The sequence below is a fragment of the Pieris napi genome, chromosome 10 (genome assembly GCF_905475465.1).
Source record: "Pieris napi chromosome 10, ilPieNapi1.2, whole genome shotgun sequence".
NCBI lineage: Eukaryota > Metazoa > Arthropoda > Insecta > Lepidoptera > Pieridae > Pieris > Pieris napi.
The window spans coordinates 7,407,079-7,429,091 of NC_062243.1; the positions used below are offsets into that span (position 1 = coordinate 7,407,079).

The following is a 22,013-nucleotide window of genomic DNA, read 5'->3' on the forward strand; positions in this document are numbered from 1 at the left end:
GATTGGATGATCACTGAAAAACCTTTTCTTAAAGTTAGTTTGGAAGCTCCAATCGAATTTGGCGTTGCAACCTATTACACCTCCACAATCTCGTCTCAGATTGTATTTGTGTCGTGATATTTTTAGTAGACAAGATCAGCTTTCAGCGTCTAACAGACGCTGTCGCTGTTCTTTCACCGTACGAGCGAAATAGAAAGAGCACGACCAAACTCAAACTCAAAATAACTTTATTCATATCCCTAGGTAACCAAGTACACTTATGAACGTCAACAGAAGATGTTAAATTGATTATAAATTTACATTTACTACAAGTTCGCAAGTCAAGGGCGTAGAGCCGGCGAGAAAAACAGGCAATAAACTCTCCGCCACTCTTTTTAATCGCCAATAGTGAACCTTAGAGTTGACAGGTCAACGTTCATGCCACTAGGCCAACACTGCCCTGCGATTCTGTAACTCACTTCACGAACTCACACAGCGGTTTTCGCATCGGCGGTCGCTCTCAAATCAGTCGTGAAGCAGTCATTTTATGATTTGGCATTCTGATTAACAATAAACTACAAGCTCCCACCTTTTCATTTCTGATTGATTTGAGAGCGACCGCCGATGCGAAAACCGCTGTGTGAGTTCGTGAAGTGAGTTACAGAATCGCAGGGCAGATCTAAAAAAGAGTTAAATACTACATACTTACGGTGCTTTGTTTTGGTAAATGAAACATACAGATACTACTTGTGAAAATTTTATTACAATTTAGGTGGTTTAAATAAGTTAGGTCTTACTTTATGGAATGTGTTAATATTAAGTATTTGACGTGAATAATGGCTATGAATGCGTGGTAGTTTAATAGAAGAATAGCTGGTAGAAGCTGAGTGAGTAGCATTTAGCCAATATTCTTTAATTATAATTATTTTAGAAATATTTTAAAGCCGCTGAGTCTATACAAACGTTACATGCATATAAAGAAAAATACTGGTGGCATATTTACATTAATACTAGAAGTTATATTTAAAATACTTATTAAATTATAAATTCTTAGTGATACTTACTTAAATTCAGAATAAATACTAAATTGTAAAAAAACGATAGAACTTGCAAATTAAAAAGCATTAAATCACAATAATTGAATTGATCTTTTAAATAACGTTGCCAAATATTAAATTACTAAAAAATATTATCTGATTTATAAACAAAATTCTTTTGCCTTTTTCCTACTAATTATGAACTGTGATGAAAAGAGATAAACGAGTACTTGAGTTAGAATGGTGTTATTAGAATTTAGTTTTCATGAATAACGATAGTATTTAATTAGGAATAAATGTTTTAATCGTCATCAAAAACCAAATTATACTACTGAATATATAAATGTGGAAAATCCATCTTATTATGTATCAATATATAACACTTAAATACTTAAGGTATCGATAATATTATAAATTATATTTTACAATCAATTACAAGCTACAAATAATTAGTAAACACACTTAATATAAATCATCGTGTTAAGTACTAAATCGTGCACTCTATCGATATTCGATACATATGTTGCCATCGTTAAAAATGTTTGTGTTCACTTGCACACGTGAATTTCCGTGCGCGTTACACACTTTTCGCAAGAAACGCGACAACACCAGTGAAATTTACATCGACATTTTGTTTCTTCGACAGATTGTATTGTGTTGTAACCCCTTCCGCAACAGAGAGTTTCACATCCATCTTCACCTGTAAATTTGATTAATACTTTTAACTAAATGGAAAATATCTAAAAAATATTAATACTCATAACTTTAATTATTATAACATTAATGAGCATTTTAATTTAATTTTATATTTGTAAAATTAGAGACTTTCTAAAAATATGGACATCTATTATCATACGAAGTAGCGAAGTACATACCGTACTCATAAACGTGACTAAACTATTTTGGTCACGTTTATACATACATACGTTATAATTATATTTATTTACTTAATATTTTTTACACATCAGCAATAAATAATTACCCCGAGATGTTCGATTGCAGTGTCTCCCATGTGTCCCAAAGGAGCCTGTCATTGGTTCCGCTTCACAGTAGGAAGGAGATGGTTCCAGGAAAACCAGTTCAGATTTTCTTGGTTGCCTGCCAATGCCTGCGTTCTGTCTTGGCCTGGAGAACATAAAATCTTATAGGCTAGTAGGAGATTGTTTTCTGTGGCAGACACACACCGGCCATATGAGCAAGTACTGTATAGCACCGGGATTCGACCGCACGCATTAGGATATAATATTACCCTGGTATATACCAGGATAACACTGTTAAATCAGTAGTAGAATTAGTTCACTTAAAATGTGTACGGTGAATTATGTGAACATACACATACTTGACTATAAATAATTAAGATCAAAGAAACAATTATATAAAGTAATATTTTATTGTTTGAGGCCTTTCACAGATTTGTACTAGGAACAATATTTTATTTCCATAGCCTCTACTCTCTTAATATATGTTTGAGTAGAATTTCCCAAGAAATTACCTTCGTATCACCAAATGCGTCTGTGGTGCATGCGTGGCAGGCGGAGGGTGGGGTGTTACCAGTCTCGCGCGGTGATATTTCTCCCTCAGCGCTGCGCCAACAGCGCGAAATGGCGGCAAAGCGCGCCAACATGTGCGCAGAGCACACGACCCAGACACACCGTGACATTTGCACTCGCGTCGAACTAGGTCCTTTACTATCTGTAAATAAAACTGTTTAAATTAAAATTGTTTACTTAATACACTTTTTTAGATTTACTTTTGTCTTGCTACTTCCTAAATATCTTAACTTGCTCACGCGACTTTAGATATTATGGTGGAAATAGGAAAACGAGTATAAATGATCTAAGCCCAGAGACGTTGGGAAACGAGGTTGTCATATTATCTTAACATAAAAAATAGCACGATGACTGTACGTGTATTATCAATTTTTTTTCCATATTGAACAATATTTGATTCCTTGATAAATATTTATGTATATAATATTTTTTTTGTAATTATTATCTTTGAAAAATGTTGAAGATTGGGACGCAAACGAAGGCGGTCATCGTGTTCATATTTAAAATTGTACCTTTATTTTTAACACGATAGCCATCCATTAAAATATACGAACCAGTAATTCACTTTACAAGACACATCTATAAATTGCTTTAAAACGTGCTCATTAAAATTACATTCGCTTACAATCTACATGTTCATTACAAGCAATAAAAGATAAAAGTAACAAAAGGCCTCTAAGTGTTAAGCATTAATAAAATTGAATTACACATGATTAAAGTGCACCTTCATGTGTGTACACCCTTATTTTGTTTCTTTTTACATTTTTGTAGATAAAAACAAAACACATTATTATCTGTAGAAGCGAGTCGCAGTTGGCGCGAAAAAAGACGACATGGACGTTTTCATGTTATGGTAATCGGTCATTTATAAATACCTTATTAACCTTATTATTAACAATATAGTAGAGGATTGTTATTTATGTGCATTTCAGTATAATATAAACACATTTTTATGTAAATATTTTTTGAGTGAGCGTTTAGTCAGGTTTTAATTTAGTATAGCGAATACTTTACGTAGTAATTAGTTTCTTCTAGCATTAGAGTAAATGTTTTCCGGGTTACCCACGAGTCACTAGCGTATAACAGTCTTCTGAGTAAATAATAACATGTTTTATAGTTTAATAACACTTAGATGAAGCAATACAATTATAAATTAAAAGTAAATTGAGTCCAGTTCATTCAATCGTGCCAAAGCCAAATCGAATTATAATGTCCGTACTCCAAAAGCTTTAGAAAATCATATATCTAATAAGAAACGATTATGCGTATTATAAACACGAAACTTTAGGGGAGGTCCATAATAAAATTAAATCGTCCACGTAGTTTGCTCTCTTGTATCGCTGCAGGGTAATTGCCCCCTCGATACACGGTACATCGTTTCGCACAATAATGTAATTAGACCCCGTGGCTACGAATTACGATATTAGGATCACGACTATACAAATTACAATACAAATGGGAAATTATAACCACCATTTTGCAACTATAATATAATTAAGGACCAGATCTTGATTAAATTGAATAAATATAAAGCTTTCAATGATAGTCTTGACATAATACAATACTGTTTTAATTTTAACTCGCTAGGTTTTCATACGTATAGATTACTTACTTAAATAAGTATAATATTTTTTTTCTCTTTTAAAAAAATAAATTTTTTCACATTAAGAATAAAACTTGAAACAAATAAAATATCATTTATCCATTTAAGTTCCATTTGCATACGTCAATAAAACTTGTATCTTGAAAAAACATCTTGTTATTATTATTATTAGTTAGTGAATTTAGCCTTTAATATTTTTTGATACACCCCTTTATCATAATAATGTTTCTTAAACAGAAAAATTTATGTTATGAAGCTGTAAACAGAATAGCCAAGTGGTTATTACGTCTAGTCCCTCATCAAAGTTGAATTGATTGAAAGCTCTCATATAATTTATAACATGGAACATCTAAAGAAATTGCTGTAACATTTCAAAATTATACACTCGCACGTTTCTTTGAAGAGTTTGTTGGACTCCGATTCTCGATAAATATTAAAGCAATGTATGTATAGGGTGTATTTATTTCATCAGAAAACAATAAACAACGACTATATAATATATATATTCAAATTCAAATTCAAAGCCTTTAATTTAAACTAATACAATTAAAGGCTTTGAATTTGAATATATATATATATTATATATTATTGACGACTCATTGGTCTAGTGGTTAGTACCCCTGACTACGAATCCATGGGTCCCGGGTTCGATCCCCGGCTGAGACGAACATCGATGTGATGAGCATTTGGTGTTGTGCTTAGGTCTTGGGTGTTTAAATATGTATTTATATATGTCTATCTATCTATGATATGTATGTATATCCGTTGCCTAGTACCCATAACACAAGCTTCACCAGCTTAGCATGGGACTAGGTCAATTGGTGTGAATTGTCTTTAAAAAAAAAATTACGAGGAATATATTTATATTGCTTAAATATGCAGTGGACATTTTCAATACCTTTTCCGAGTCGTTTGCTAACATTTCATTCTTAACTTTTTATTCCCTACCTATGAATCATGATACCCTATGACCCTCTATGTTATCTATACCACTCTGTGATACTCTGTAATACTCTGAATGTACAGTATACATATTTTGATTGGCTTATATACTTACGATACAAAAAGTTCCCTCGGGATTTGTGCGCTACAAAATTGCGAGGTACTTGCATGGATCTGCTGGTAAGCGATAGATGATGATAATGATTCGTTAGTTTCCGTGTCATTTTCACATTTGTCTTTAGTCTTACTTTTTTCATAATTGTTTTAACGAAGTTTGAGAGCATAAATAAAATGAATTAAGTGGTCTCTTGCAGACAACCCGGTTAAAAGAGATAAGAGAACAGGTAACAAAAAGGCAGAAAGGGAACAGATAAGTTCATAGAACAAATCCAAAGGCCCGATGGCGTATAAATCTAAGTTACGTTATATTTGATATAGTTACAGTATTTATAAAATAAAATTAGGAAACAGACCCGTCTACAAAGAATCCGTCATGTGTGAACTTTATTTATTATTAAATATTTTTGAAGTTATACTTCTTTAGGCGCGTTATGAGAGTGAAAAAAATTGATGAGAGTGAAATTTTACGATGTTACATGTCACAAAATTAACAGAATGAAGTTGCCCACGGAAGATGCTACGGCATTGGACATAATTTAAAAACAACATTCGAATAATAATAGAATTTATATTACACTTAATGTAAGAGAATAATAATAAATATTTATTATTTAATTTTTCAAATGTAAACTGAACTTTATTGACTATATTGACTCCTTGCCCAGTCTTTGATTACTTAATTGTAATTAAGTATTTGCATGCAATCAAAAACTATTTTTAATAATGCCAAAGAAGTATAACTTCTTACGTTATATATATACTTATTGTTGAAATGGGTAATAACACATACATAAATTATTGCGTACTAATTAACCAAACAATTATGCCACTTGGACGTTTACAAACCTTTGGGTGTTTTGAAATTGGTTAAAAATTTTTGTAGTTAATATAAAATTTTTGTATTGAATAAAGTAACTTAGTTAAAAGTTAGCAGTAACATAATATCGATATATTATCATACTGTAGATATAAATTCTAAAAGAATTACTGTTTTACTAACTGCATTTGAGAAATTACGCTCATTGCATTAAGATGCACTCAAACGCATTTAATAAATTATATGTTTGCGTATATATTTCCTGTTGGCAGTACTAATGGATCTTAGTTGTGGAGTAATTCTTTGCAATTGGATAAGCAAATCTTGATACGATCAGTTTAAATTAGCTTACATATTTAAAAATACCAGAGAAGACGTCCTGCACTGTTTTAACTAAAGTACTATTTCGTCTCTGTCTATCAAATTATATTTACGCTGTGTTGAAAAGAGACAGATTAGTATTTAAGATAAAACGAGGCAATAAGGGGTTTGGTGTTCGCAAGGTACTGAACTAGGTCCTAGAAATAGACACAGTATATAATTAATATTATAAATTAGATATATACGAATATGTACAATAATTGTAAGACCTAAAACTTATAGTAAATAATCTTAGTGCATTTGACGCATTCGAAGCTAATATCCAAATAGACAACTTTGTTGTGAGAATTTTCTGTATTTTATTCATGCAAATAACACACACTTAAATACCCTTTACAATATTAAAACATTGATTTATTTTAAATATAAAATTTCTTACAGCAAGCATCTCTGAATGAAATTTGTAATTAAAAAAACGCGTTATAATCTCAAAAAGTGTATTTTTTAACTTCGGAGAACAGCCCTGCGATTCTGAAACTCACTTTTCGAACTCTCACAGTAAAATGACTGCTTCACGACTGATTTGAGCGCGACCGCCGCTGCCAAAACCGCTATGAGAGTTCGAAAAGTGAGTTACAGAATCGCAAGGCAGGTCGTTAACGCCTGTTCTTTACAAAAGCGAAGTGCAAAGTAAAATCTAACCTCCCCTACCTTCCTTCCAACTCGGTTATTGTGGAGATTCATAAGACTCCTAGCATCGGCCTCTATTTCCCGTGAATCCAGGAATCGTCGAGCGAACCGGGCACCGTACGCTGATTCACCACAACCACCCCAGTGGAACTGATCTGACGGACTTGGAGCTCGTCTCCTAAAAGTAGGTATTATAATCTTGTATCATTAAGGGATAAATGCACGGTTCTTTCTATATATGTTATTTATTATATGTCCTCATAGATGAAGACTTTTTTTGTATATATTTGTAATACATTATATATAAATGACATATTCGTTTAAAAATAAATATGTCTGGCGTATGTAGTTAATAATAGACTGTCGAAGTCTGTGAAGTTATGTTTATATTAGTATAGAGCAGTGTTCGCTTAGTGGCTTCATCCCTGAGCTCGTAGGTTCGATCCCTGGCTGTGCACCAATTGACTTTGTTTCTATGCATTTAATATTCTCTCGAACGGCGAAGGAAAACGTGAGGAAACCAGCTTGCCTAAGCCCCAAAAAGTCGACGGCGTGTGTCAAGCACAGGAGGCTGATCACCTACTTGCCTATTAGATTGACCAGAAATCTGAGGCCCAGACCTAAAAAGGTTGTAGTGCCACTGATTTATTTTATAGCTATAGTTCGGACGTAACTTAAAAAGACTGCGTGGTGGGGGAAAATTTGTGTTCTTGTAGTAGCAATCATTTTGCTACACGCACAATATTTTTAAGATAAGTGGAAATGGGCATATTTTTAGTAGACCTGACCTACCTTAGGCGCGAAACATACAGAAAAGGCGTAAGGTGAAGGCGCGGCGCAGGCGCAGAGCCGGCGTGGAACAGATAAGGCACGGATGCGACTTAAATAATATCAAAGAGGCGAAGAGACGGCACAAAGAGAATACGCAGGCTGACTTTATCGTGATAGCATGTCTTCCTTTTCAGATGACGAAGATGCGCTCGACCGAAGATATTGGTGACGTGCCTGTGCCACGCCGCTTGAGTATAATTAACAACGTGCCGCTTACGTACATTTTGTATTGACGCGTTTTGAAGCGGCAAGATGCCTGCGCCGCGCCTTCACTTTACGCCTTTTCTGTGTGGTTCACGCCTTAATTACCCTTTTTTCGTTCAACCAAGTGAGGTCCAGGTCTGCCTTAATTAGTTTCTTTCTTAGGATCAGGATACAGGATTATTTTTACCTATTTGATGAGCATCCGCAAGCCGGTAGATCGCCTCTCGCGCAGGCTGTGCTGAGCGCGTGCGTCACGCCAGCCGATGTGATCGCATATGTGAATGCGGCCTCACGAGTTGCTAAAACAGTAAACATTTATGTTTTGATAAAAAGCTATTGACAGGCTTTAGGGTCAACGGGCTTCTAGCTAAGGGAGCATGACTGTGTAAGTATGATATTGTTTTATGTATTTTTACTTAGTGTATGAATACATATCTTTATTATTAAAAAAAACAAATATTTTCTAGCTCTTTAAACAGAAAGCCTTTGAATTAGGCCAACGATTGATCCAATGCGACGACTCATTGGTCTAGTGGTTAGTACCCCTGACTGCGAATCCATGGGGCCCGGGTTCGATCCCCGGCTGAGACGAACATCGATGTGATGAGCATTTGGTGTTGTGCTTAGGTCTTGGGTGTTTAAATATGTATTTATATGTCTATCTATCTATAATATGTATGTATAACCGTTGCCTAGTACCCATAGCACAAGCTTTACCAGCTTAGCATGGGTCTAGGTCAATTGCTGTGATTTGTCTTTCAAAAAAAAAATATATATAAAGATACATATGTATGTGTAAAAAATAGGTGAAAATAGTTTATTTTCACCTTTACGGAAAAATAAATATAAAATATTATGTTGGAAGCTTTGCTTAGTATTAATCAAATGTTAATGCACCTATATCATGAAAACTTGAAGTCATTGGTTGCTCAACGTGAGAGGTATTAAGATGTGAATCCATAAATAAATCAACGCTAGTCGTGAGAACCGTTTGTATGATATTTATCGAGAAGCTGTCATCTTTGGCCGAGCTAATGAGTCAATTAGTAGGCGATTGTCATTTGTTTACTATGCATCGAATTTTGATTGAAGCTGAACGAGAGTTTGAAATTGGAAACGATTTTGAATTTGGAATTTGTATATCTTAATGACTGATAATTGACACGTGACTGACGTATAAAAAGCAAAATGTTTATTTAGGGGTTTTTTGATAATTTAATGATTATTTACTAGTAAGGTTTGCCATAAGGCATTTTAAAGCCACGTTTTATGCAGTGTTGTTACTCTTAATAACACTTTATATCCCATACTGTCAAATAACTTATTGTTACATATCGTGGGTGCTTCAAATATTGAATAAAGCGGAACTGTATAGTAAGTTAGCGCATTCGCACCTCGAACATGTACCGACTACTTGATTTTGGTAATATGTATTACTTTTATTGAGCAGTCACAGGTCACTATTATTAAGGCCATCAACAGTAGCACGTAGTGATCTATAATTACATTAATACAGATAAAAAGTCGATCAATTTTGAAATAAAGTTTTGTATAATTTTTAAAGACATCAAATGGATTATTGGTTCCGTTTACCCGGAAGGAGCGGCTTATTCTCGTACGTCGTTGGTCGAATAACTTAAACTTCATACAGAAAGATAGTTTGACAGCTGCTGAAAGTAGATTTGTGTTCTGGAATATGGGTCTTAAATCTTCAGGTATAGTGCAAAGGTTTTCCTGCTCTAGGATCGGCACTTAAAACCTCAAGTCATCATAACCATTAAGGCTTGTCAATTAAAATGTATGTATATGGCAATTATATCGACAATCGTGAACGAATCATAATTATTGACAGATTTATGGCAATACCATTCAATTGTTGTGAATAAATGAATTTTGTATGCAATCAAGATACCATTAGAAATCTTAATTACATTAGAAACAATGAGGGACGATTTCAATATATAATTAAGATAATATTTAATCTATCAATACGATAAATAAATTTGTATTTTACCTCAGCATAAATTAATAAATTATTAAATTTTGAAAAAGACTTAAAATGGTTTTGAAAAAAAGAACTAAATTTGATTAATTTTCTTCACATAAATACATAAAGAAAATATCTTATCTTATAACACAAACCGTATTTTTATCGGCCCTTTATCACACCTTAACTTAGAAAGTTCCATTAACTTTATCGAACAAAAAACGTTTGTCAAGAAAGTCTATTACTTTGTAATTAACATTTGGAATTGGTTTTAAATTAAAAGCTCGTAAAGTTATACCTACGATTTATGGTAATGATATCTATGTTTACACAGATTCATAATAATTTCACGTTCGTAGATAAATTAGTTACCATATAGAACTAGATGCGTCACGACTGGTAAACATTCTGCCAGACTATGTGAAACTGTTCCGGATTTGCATTTTTTTGATAATTGAATTTGACGTAGACTGCCTTGAGCCGATGGGACAAGATCGGGTAGGGAAGGAAGTCTCTAATCCAGCTTAGTGGTCGAAGACTAGTATCGGTATCGCTATATCGACAGAGTGGAATTGAAACTGCTTCAGCTGAAGGCCACGAATTGGTGGGAAATGGCACAAGAGGAGCGGTGATAGTTTCTCTTTTCGGAGTCTAAGACATGTTTTACTAGCAATCAGCAGCGGAATGAGTGAGTTTGTGAGTGAGTGAGTGAATGAGTGAGCGAGTGATTCTCTATTCTCTTGCACACGGTACGAGAACTCAACATTGAACTTGAAATAAACGTTCCCTACTATTTATATATATTTATATCTAGGTGATATATAAAGCTATATAGTTATAGCAAGGTTAGGGAAAGCCTTAAATCTTGTAACTGTTTATTTTCATTTTTCATGCTGCCAATTCTACTAACCATTCTACTAATCAATACTACAAGGTCAGATTAAAGATAGTATGAATAGATTTAATGTGCTTTGGCACAAATAACGTAAAGAATTCGAAAAAAAATTAATACGATATAAAATAATATACTACAATAATTTTTGGTGCCGAATCATTTTAATTAATATTTCCTTACATTCATTCTCTTTACCATGGAAAGAGGAACAGAAATGTGGTGCAAAAATGTACTAAACTGTAGCTGTAACTAATGTAGCAAAAGAGTAAGACAACTTGGAAGGTGGATATACCAAATTAAAGAAACAGCAGGTGGTACATGGCAGAGAGTGGCACAGTGCAGAGAGGAATGGCCGGATTTTTAGGAGGCCATTGCCAAAAAAGGGCACACAGATAGCTAAAAGAAGATTGAAATAGAAAATTAAATGTAAAAGTAACTAAATTAAAAAGCTAGTATTATTATTACAATCCCTTTAAGTGTGCAATATAAGTGTATTTTTGAAATACTAAATCATATCCAGTACTTTATCTATCAACATGTTTCATAGCAAGGTTATAAAGTTGACATAGATATTGCTTCGCTATCATAATCATAATTTATCATTCTGCATTCATTTACATAAATATTTCATTACGATTTCGTGCCGCCGTCAGCCTTTGTTTAGGGAAATTATGTGTTGTTTACTTTATTGTATTAATTTAAAAGTGTAACAATGTAATACTTGAAACTGTTATAGGTTTAAAAGGCTCAAATAACGCACATGAAATGATTATTCTAAAGTTGACAGTATTATTTTAATTTTATTATAACAACACACCAATATAGATATATTTACAATATTATTAACCTACATCTAATATATAAAATTCTCTTGTCACAATGTTCGTTCCCATATAATACTCCTCCGAAACGGCTCGACAGCTTCTTATGAATTTTTTTATGCATATTTAGTAAGCCTGACAATAGGCTACTTTCTATCTTTCAACCCCCTAAGTGATTTTTGAGGGGGTGTCCGCCTCAAAAAGTTTTTTTTAATTTTTTCGACCAGTTTTTTTTTTGTTTTTATACAAAAATGCATCAATACTAACCTAACACATCGTATTGGGAAAATTATCTGTGTTTATTTTTGGGGAAATGCATTTTTACCGCGGGGAAATTGAAAATTATCAGTATCCTACAACCTCGCAAGGATATTTTACTAGAATAACAGAGTATGGACGCAATCATCAAATGCATTCGTAGGATCCGCTACGGTAAGGCTACGTCCGCACTGACAGGCGGCTCGGCTAGACAGCGTATCGCCTTTATTTTCAAAGCTTAGAACTTTAAGCCAAGGTGATGACCACGAAGTGAGGCCGCATGTGAGATTTAGGTAACTGTCTGGGCGCTAAGCAAGCCGCCTTCTTGTGCTGATGTAACGATATGGGGTGACAGTCAAGACATTTAATACAAATTTTATACTTACTAAATAAACTAATTTAAATAAAAAAAGGGTGCGTGGACTTATGTACGCGCGTAAGAAGTTATACTTCCTTGGAATTATTAAAAATAGTTTTTGATTGCATGCAAATAATTAATTACAATTAAATAATCAAAGACTGGAAAAGGAGTCATTATAGTCAATAAAGTTCAGTTTACATTTGAAAAATTAAATAAATAATTATTTATTATTATTCTCTTACATTAAGTGTAACATAAATTCTATTATTATTCGAATGTTGTTTTTAAATTATGTCCAATGCCGTAGCATCGTCCGTGGGCCACTTCATTCTGTTAATTTTGTGTCACGGTGCACGCGCATCGTAAAATTTCACTCTCATCAATTTTTCATAACACACCTAAAGAAGTATAACTTCAAAAAGTCGACAAATTATTAGTAAAATTTATTTATTTGTAAAAAACTATTCCGCAGCCATTACTTATATTTAATTATTATTAGAGTAACAATCATTGTAGCCATTATTTACATACATACTATATATTTTTAACCTAACAATAATTAGATATCTATGGCATTCATGTGTCAAAATAGCATGTCTCCGCCAAGCTGTGTGGCACCAATTGAAATAATTTGAGCTTGTCCGTCAATTAACTTCGAAACTAATAAAGCAAAGTAAAATGGACAAGCCGACTTAGTCTTATCGGTGTCGGAGGGTATAAATGCTTTTGTAATAATTAGTTCGTCATTATAAAATTTGTATGAATTACTGTAAAACAGTAGATACCGTTATTATTGAATAAAACAGGATCCGTTATGTTAGAAAATAGTTAATTAAATACAGATTTGAAAGCGCTTATTGCTCTACAATTTTAAAAAAACGTGTTTAATATTTATGATTTTACGTTTAAGGAAATCATAGACTAGTGATAGAAGAATTACAATCACGATATTTTGAAGATAATGGTAACCATGGTAACGACCGCCATATTGTCTAGGGTTGATGTTTTATACTATGCTAGTTACGGCTTATTAAATTGTGTTTAATTTGTAACAATAACATTTTGTTATTCTTGATAATGATGGCCTGAGGCTAGCAAGGACTGATGTACATTATTATCAGCCTTGTTAAATGATTAATAGTAAAAAGCAGGATTACGATAATCTTCCGTGGTAACATTTCTTAACCAAACATATAATTATTACTTACACATCTTACGGAACATACTATGTCATTAAATTAAACACAGCGACAAATTATATGTTACAAGGTAGTGCGTAAGAACCTATCAATTTTGATTGATAACATTTCAAAGATTGATTAAGTTTTTTGTGAGTGTTTCACGTTAAAGTAGATTAATCATATTTTAATCAAGTGTTCGCGTGATGTCAATGTCTTTTTGTTTAGGAAGTCACAAAACGATGCCGGTTTCTTTTTAATAATTTATATGTTAGAAATAAAATAAATTTTAATTAGCGAGATGATTTATCATTCGTTTTTGTTTTGTAAGAAGAAATGGTCTTCCATATCTATTTGGTAAATCTCTAATCCACAGAAAGTGATCTGGCATGATTATACTTGTAGCGACTCCTACAATCGAAAGCTTCAATCATTACAATGACGACATACCCTTAATTGCGCTACCAAAGCTTTTACGATCGCTTATAGGCATATGTACAACTTCTCGACGTTACCAACTAGGATTTTTCCTTTAGATTGGAGGTTCTGTACACCGTTCTTTCTCCACATACTAGAGGAACGCGAACTATGGCATAACATAGACCGTTGAAACAAAAATATTCAAAAACTTTTAGGAGGAATTATGATATAAATATATAAATACATACACCCGTATGTATTTATATTCATAATGTTGAGTTATCTGGAAGAAATCCTTTGTCTTCATTTATTTTATTTTTCTCCTGTTTTGTGTTATTGTGATGTAAATTAAGTGTTATTATTATTATCTGTCATACAATAATAGCGTACCCGATACGATAAATCGTATAGCTTAAAAAGCCTTAACAAACACAAGTCAATTAGCCGTGTGGTATAAATCAACGGTGTCAATGTGGGTGTGATATCGTACGTTTGTTTTCGAGGTAGTCTTTTTATTCAACTCATTTGTTCGATTTTATAATGGTTATGTAAATTTTAACCATTGGATGCTTTTATTCGACCAATGCTATAGACACTTTGAAGTTGAATAAATGTGTGTACTAATTGATCATAGGGTGATATGCAGGAACGATACTTAGTGCTAAGTTTAACTCCGTACGTAAATAACATATTAGATTTTGACAAACGAGAATGATAATTCGCGCTAAGTTTTACTTCCGGACGTCAAAAACGTAAGAGATTTTGACATAGGAGAGCTAAAGATCGCGCTAAGTTTTACTTACTTCCGTCAAAACCCTATTAGTTTTGACATACGATAGTCGTGACAAAGTGACGGCGTGTCTCAGAAACAAATTAAGGTCTAGTTGCTTGCCCTTAAAAGACAGAACATCAAGGAACAGTTTCCAGAAATTTGAAGCTAAGAGCCTCGGTTTAGAGCCAATGTTTATTTTCCTTACTTCTAATCCTATGATATGTTACCAATTATATCAGATAATGTCATTTATATTCAATATTTAATTTAAGGAATATGTGTAACTTATTTAAATGTCTTCATGCAACTATAGGAGCGTAAATTATTTGTAAAAAATGCATTTATATCTTTGGCTGTGCGTAAAAATGTTATATACAAATTTTATATTTAGATAAAACCGGAATACGTGCAAGCAATGTATTTTAAATAAAATTTCACAGTATCCCATAGTAAGGATACATTGTCCTATTTGATAGCGGGTACCGCGTCACAGTTAACATTACCTCCGTAAATTTATTTAAATTAAAAATAGAACTAGTGTGTAAAAGAGGTTAAAACACGGGAACTATGACATTTTAAGCAACAGTTTCACGTAATAAGTTGTGAACAATCAATACAGTGTATTAAACAGTGATTCGTTAGTCGTGATCGAACAATTTGTTATCCGCCATACCGCGATGGACATTTCTCGTTTGGTTGTGGTTAAACATCAGAGTAATTGTTGCAAAAAACTGACATAAAATAGTGAAGTGACTTTTAAAAGTGTCTTGTGCTAATCAAGTACTTTAAAATAAAACCTAAACACTGTTTTGGACAAATCTTAATTGTGTTATATACGATTTATTCGCAAGTCAAGTAATGAATTGGTTAGCACTTTTAACAAGTTGTTAGGAACACCATACACACTGTCGATTGTGGATCAAATCCTGGCGCGCACATACCTACGAAACGAATACTTTTTATTTTTTTTAATTTTATAATATTCCAAGATGGATTGTGGTAAATGCCTAAAAAATGCCTCGGATACTGAATTGATTAAATGCACATCTTGTCTCACGGTGTTGCATTTCTTCTGCGCTGATCTATCTGAAGCTGATTTTAAAAAAATTCTACCGATGAATAGGAAAAAGTGGAAGTGCTCGGCGTGCAAGAGCAAAAAGATTGCTCCTACTTCATCCGTGTCGCCGAAAACAAGTTTAGCATCATCATTAAACGTCGATACTGAAATGCTGACAAAATATATGGATACTAAACTCGCAGATCTGAGGCAGCAATGGCGGGACGACCTCAACGCTGCAATTTTCGAAGTGACGCGGAAATTTAGGGATGACATAATCTCTCTTGAAGCTCGTATGAGTACCTGGGAGGGCAGACTGTCGCAAGTGGAAGATCAAACGGCTAACAATGAATCTTTGCCAAACAATTTTATCGACAAGCATCTTTCTAATGAAAATCTGATCAATGAGGTTCGAGATCGCAATCAAAGGGAGAAAAACCTCATTATTGCAGGTATACCTGAACAAATAGCGATTAACGCAGAGGAAGGACCGTTAAATGATGAAGATAAGATAATACAACTGATTTCCACCATAAACCCCAGTCTACCAAAACCCCTTAAGGTCTTTCGTATAGGAAAATTTAATCCAGGCAAAAACCGTAGAATCAAAGTTTGTTACGAAACAAATACTACGGCTAAATACTTATTACGTAACAAGTCTAAATTTCCAGAAGCCATTAAAATTTATTCAGACTTAACTCCAGCTCAGCAAAAATATTTGCAAAATTTAAAAAATGAACTAGTGCGACGTCAGGCTGCGGGAGATACTGACATCACTATTAAATACAGATCTGGAATACCCACTATTACCAAAATGTCTCCAAAAAACTCGAAGTAACAAATACAACCAAACGCCTCAACACAGATACAAATACCTATGAAGTTTTGCAAAACCATAATCAGCTACAACCACACAAGTCACGCTTATCGTTTTTATACCTTAATGCTAGGAGTATCCGAGCAAAAGGCAAATTTAATGAACTCAAATGCATTTTAAAAACAATTTCTAAAACTGTTCATATCGTACTCATTACAGAAACATGGATCACTAATGAAACTCAGGCCCAAGAGATGAGTCTACCAAACTATACTCATTATTTCAATTATAGATCGGATTTTAGAGGTGGTGGAGTCTCAACTTATGTCCATAACAGTATTAGACATAGTTTGTCGGAGTCAACATATAAAGATGGCAACAACTACCTATGGGTCAAATTAGACAGATATGCCACCGAAATTGGACTTGTGTATAATCCTGGAGATACAAACTTCTCAAAGTTTTTGGAAGAACTTCGCTTGCAACTAAGAGAAAGAAAGAGGGCTGTAGTCTTTGGGGATTTTAATATAGATCTAGTGAAAAAGAATGAAAAACAAACTAAGCAGTATATGGATGTAATGGACGAGGCTGGATATAACATCATAAATAAAATTAGGAAAAAATATTGTACACGTGACTCGAAAACACGTAAATCAATAATCGACCACGTGTGCTCAAATTTAAGAAGTGACCGTTTTCATATGGCATTTATTGAGACAGGAATGTCCGACCATAGGCAACTTTATATCGAGTTAAAAAAATCCAAAGCCCCGCAGTTAATATACTCTGAATATGAAGCCATTGACTATGCTAAATTTAACAAACTATTCACGACCTACAATTTAGATGTAGCAACACTTGATTATTCTTTACTAGAAGATACGATTAAGGACTGTGTAAGGAAATGCAAACAAGTAAAGAAAAAGATACTTAATCCACCTCAGAAAGATTGGATAAGTGGAGAAGTCATTAGTGCAATTCACTTTAGAAACCAATTATGGGCTGAACTGAAAAAAGATCCTACAAATATAGTTGTTCAAGCACAATATACTACTACAAGAGATACGGTCAAAAGGAAAATAAGGGAAACTAAAGATAATTACTTCTCCAACGAATTTATTAAACACGCTAAAAACCCTAAAAAAATGTGGAGTCTAATAAATAAATTGGCTAGTAACAAGCTAAATAAAGATTGCACACCTTCCAAACTTATTATAGACACTAAAGAGTTAACTCAAACAACCGATATTTGTGCTGCTTTTAATACATACTTTTCTACCATAGGGCTAAAACTAGCCAATGAAATACCAACACAATTTCACATTAATTTTACACTAGCACTTCCTCAAAGTCTTAACTCTGAACTATCTAACTTTAATCCATGCACAACACTTGAAATCACTAATATAATAAAAACACTAAACACGAATTGTAGTAGTGGAATAGATGGGATCAATACTAAAACAATAAAATGCGTAGTTGATCATATTTCTGAATATCTCTCGATCTGCTTTAATAAGCTGCTGCATAATGGTGAATTTCCGGATTCTCTTAAAAAGGCCAGAGTTGCTCCTATCCATAAATCTGGCCCCAAAACCGAACCCGGCAATTACAGACCAATATCTATTCTACCTACAATATCAAAAATATTAGAAAAGATTATTTACTCACGACTTGACACTTACTTGCAAACTAACAATTTCATTTTTAAACGCCAATATGGTTTTAGATCAAAAAGCAGCACTTTATCAGCCACAGCCGATCTCGTTAGCGACATAAAACAAAATATTGACTCTAAGAAAATGGTGCTGGGTGTCTTTATTGATCTGAAAAAAGCGTTTGACACCGTAAGCCACAACTTATTGCTTAAAAAATTAGAATGCATAGGAATAAAAGATCGTGCACTAAAATTATTCAAATCATATCTATCAAACAGAACCCAGATAGTAAAAATAGGTAATGCTCAAAGTTCAGAAATACCAATAACATGCGGCGTCCCACAAGGATCTATATTAGGTCCATTGTTATTTTTAATATATATTAACAACATTCACGAACTCGGTTTACACGGCCGAATCACTCTCTACGCTGATGACACCTGCTTATTTTACTTTGGTTCAAATATCCAGACTATGGTTGCTCAAGCTCAATCAGACCTAAATGTTCTATCTTCTTGGTTTCAACAAAATCTTCTAACAATTAATATTTCAAAAACATCTTATGTAATATTCAAGGCAACAAATAAACTCATTCCTATCTTTCAACCGCTTAAAGTTCAAGACGTTGAAATCAATAACAAAAAATGGGAGAAATATCTGGGTCTTAGAATGGATACAAATTTAAAATGGAACTTTCATATATCACACATAATTACCAAACTAAAATCACTTATAGGCAGATTTTGGTCAATATCTAAATGCATTCCGCAATCTGTACGTCATTTGATCTATAATTGTTTAGTCAAGCCACATTTCATATACCTAATTGAAATATGGGGTACAGCATGCAAAAACAAAATTTCTACAATACAAACACTACAAAATAAATTAATAAAAGCACTATTCAGATACAATTTTTTAACACCTACTAATAAAATCTACCAAGAAACTAAAATTATGACGATTAAACAACTATATGTTTATAGCACCTGTATCCTTATTAAAAAAATTTTAAAATAACTCTCTACATAGTAACTTATCATTTAATAAAATCAAATACACCACTACACGCAATACTCGTCGAGCGAGTTTGCTTATCTTGCCAAAGCCGCGCACAAATTATTTAAAGAGATCTATTAGGTATGAGGGTGTGCAATTGTTTAATCGGTTGCCGTCTAAGCTTCGTAACATTAGCGTGATTGATCAGTTCAAAAGGGCATTAAAGACACACATCAGAATGGGCCCATTAGACTAGAATTGGGCTAGCTGATGGCGACGTGTATCTCGTTCGTATATACTTAATATTAAATTTCTCATGTAAATAAAAATAATTTTTGTAATGAGAAATAAAGTTCTTTAATCATTATTGTTATATTCATGTTTATAATCTCTGATTGTTCGAATTTATTACCGAATAATATAAATAAATTGTGAGATTTATAGGTCTACCAGGATCTGATGGCAAAAAGGGAAAAAAGAAATTGACGCTAGCAATACTGGGGAAATTGGAGTAAAACGTTTTGATACTTTTTTTTATCCTTATAGCGGCTGATTCTGTGTGTGATACATGCAAAATATATAAAATTTTTTGAAAATGTGGCGAATGTGGGGTTTGAAATTTAGATGAAATCTCCAATTACTCTGTTCATGAGTTTATTAATTAATTAAGAACTTGAAAATGGTTCCAAATACTGCACATCCATAAAAAAAGTCTTCAACGTAGTATGTATAATAAACCTTTCCTCCTGCATCTCAATTAACCGATCTTGTTCTATGAACTGATTTTAAATTTTTATTACATGTTCACAAGATTTTCGCTATTCATCCCTATTTGAGAGAAAGAAACAGTGTAAAACTCATTTATCTTGTTTCTGATCAATTCTAAATCAAAACTATCCAAGTTTATTTGTAGTATAAGAAACCCCTGAAATAAACCAAAGTTTAGTATAAGTACATAATATAATACACACGAAAAATCCCATAAACCAAAGTATCAAGTCGTGTCATTCCTACTAACCAGTCAACGCTTGCACATGGCTCAATATCGATGATTGTGTATGTTCTGCATCTTGTTGATCAATTATTCTTTGATAAACATTGAAAACAATATGTCTTGCTTGCGATCGAAGAGGTTTCTTCGACATTTTCATCACTTTTTAAAGGAAATTTGAAGCCAAACCAAAAACAATTCCTCGAAATTTCAGTTGACACATGAAATTTTTCTTTTATTGCCATATGAAAATCGCTAATTTTAAAAAAAAAATTTTGCCATCAGTTTCTGGTAGACCTATAGTATAAGAAACCCCTGAAATAAACCAAAGTTTAGTATAAGTACATAATATAATACACACGAAAAATCCCATAAACCAAAGTATCAAGACGTGTCATTCCTACTAACCAGTCAACGCTTGCACATGGCTCAATATCGATGATTGTGTATGTTCTGCATCTTGTTGATCAAGTATTCTTTGATAAACATTGAAAACAATATGTCTTGCTTGCGATCGAAGAGGTTTCTTCGACATTTTCATCACTTTTTAAAGGAAATTTGAAGCCAAACCAAAAACAATTCCTCAAAATTTCAGTTGACAGATGAAATTTTTCTTTTATTGCCATATGAAAATCGCTAATTTTTAAATTTTTTTTTTGCCATCAGATTCTGGTAGACCTATAGTTACGTTATTTTCTTATTAGTTCATAAATATAAGTTCTGAATTTAATTGATGTTAATTAAATAAAAAGTAATTTTATTCCCCTTGGCAATACAAATTGTTTGAATCATTTTTATTTTTCGCATACATTAGTCACAGACAATCAAAAAACACTAAAACCTTTTTTGTAGCCTATAATCTGCCTAGCGTTATAGGTCACTGACCGTCGGTAGTCTCAAAACTATTGAAATATAAAATGTCAATTTGAAAAATTTATAGCTGTACTTAAAATGGTTTTTAGCTATTTTAGTCAATTATTAAATTTAATTTTGCATTTGAGGCTAAATGTGAATTGTACAGTTAAAAAATTATATGATTTTGACATTCACAGAACACGCCACAGTATATTAAACGACTAGATTTACGCATACTTTTATAATACTTAAATAATTTATTAATTATGCTGTTTGTAAAGCGCGAGAAATATCAATCAGTTCTTTAATTGTGAAATTGTGATAATTAAACCCAATTTATATTTGAAAATAAGGCATTTTTTTATTTGTTAAACCTACTTAATTGTTTTAAACTTTCTGTACAATAAGTAGCTTCCATAAATTCTTAGTTCAGCCTTCCGATTCTGTAACTCACTTTTCGAACTCACACAGCGGTTTTCACAAGGAGGGAGCTTCTAGTTTATTATTTATCAGAATGCCAAATAGTAAAATGACTGCTTTACAACTGATTTGAGCGCGACCGCCGCTGCGAAAACCGCTATGGGCAAGGCTGATATTTGAATGACGTTTAAAATTAACATAGTCTATATATATAAAAATGAAACCCGTTTTCCGTTGTCACGACATCACATGAAAACGGCTCGACCGATTTGTCTGATTTTTTTTTATTGTGTTTTTTTTTGTTTGTGTATAAAAGAAAAAAAGAAAAAAATTGCGCGGAAAATTGGAAAATTCAAGAATACTTATCCACCATACAATTCGAACTTTTTGGTGTAACCTTATGGCGTTTGACCTAACACAACATTGACAG

The 22,013-nt window shown here is 33.0% G+C and overlaps 1 protein-coding gene across 4 annotated transcripts in view; it reads right to left on the reverse strand.

Moving 5' to 3' along the window:
- Positions 1-720: 720 nt before the first annotated feature.
- The window catches only part of LOC125052906 (protein Wnt-7b), a 70,310-nt gene continuing 49,017 nt past the window's right edge, over positions 721-22,013 (reverse strand). For 2 of the 4 annotated variants that reach the window (XM_047653980.1, XM_047653981.1), the window contains exons 5-9: positions 8,282-8,393; positions 7,081-7,237; positions 2,509-2,720; positions 1,999-2,141; positions 721-1,716 (exon numbers count right to left, since the gene is read on the reverse strand). In XM_047653980.1, coding sequence (XP_047509936.1) covers positions 1,565-1,716; positions 1,999-2,141; positions 2,509-2,720; positions 7,081-7,237; positions 8,282-8,393 — 776 coding nt within the window. In that variant the 3' untranslated portion in view covers positions 721-1,564. Of the gene's footprint in view, positions 1,717-1,998; positions 2,142-2,508; positions 2,721-7,071; positions 7,238-8,281; positions 8,394-22,013 lie in introns of all 4 variants that reach the window. The other 2 variants (XM_047653983.1, XM_047653982.1) reach the window with 2 other exon arrangements.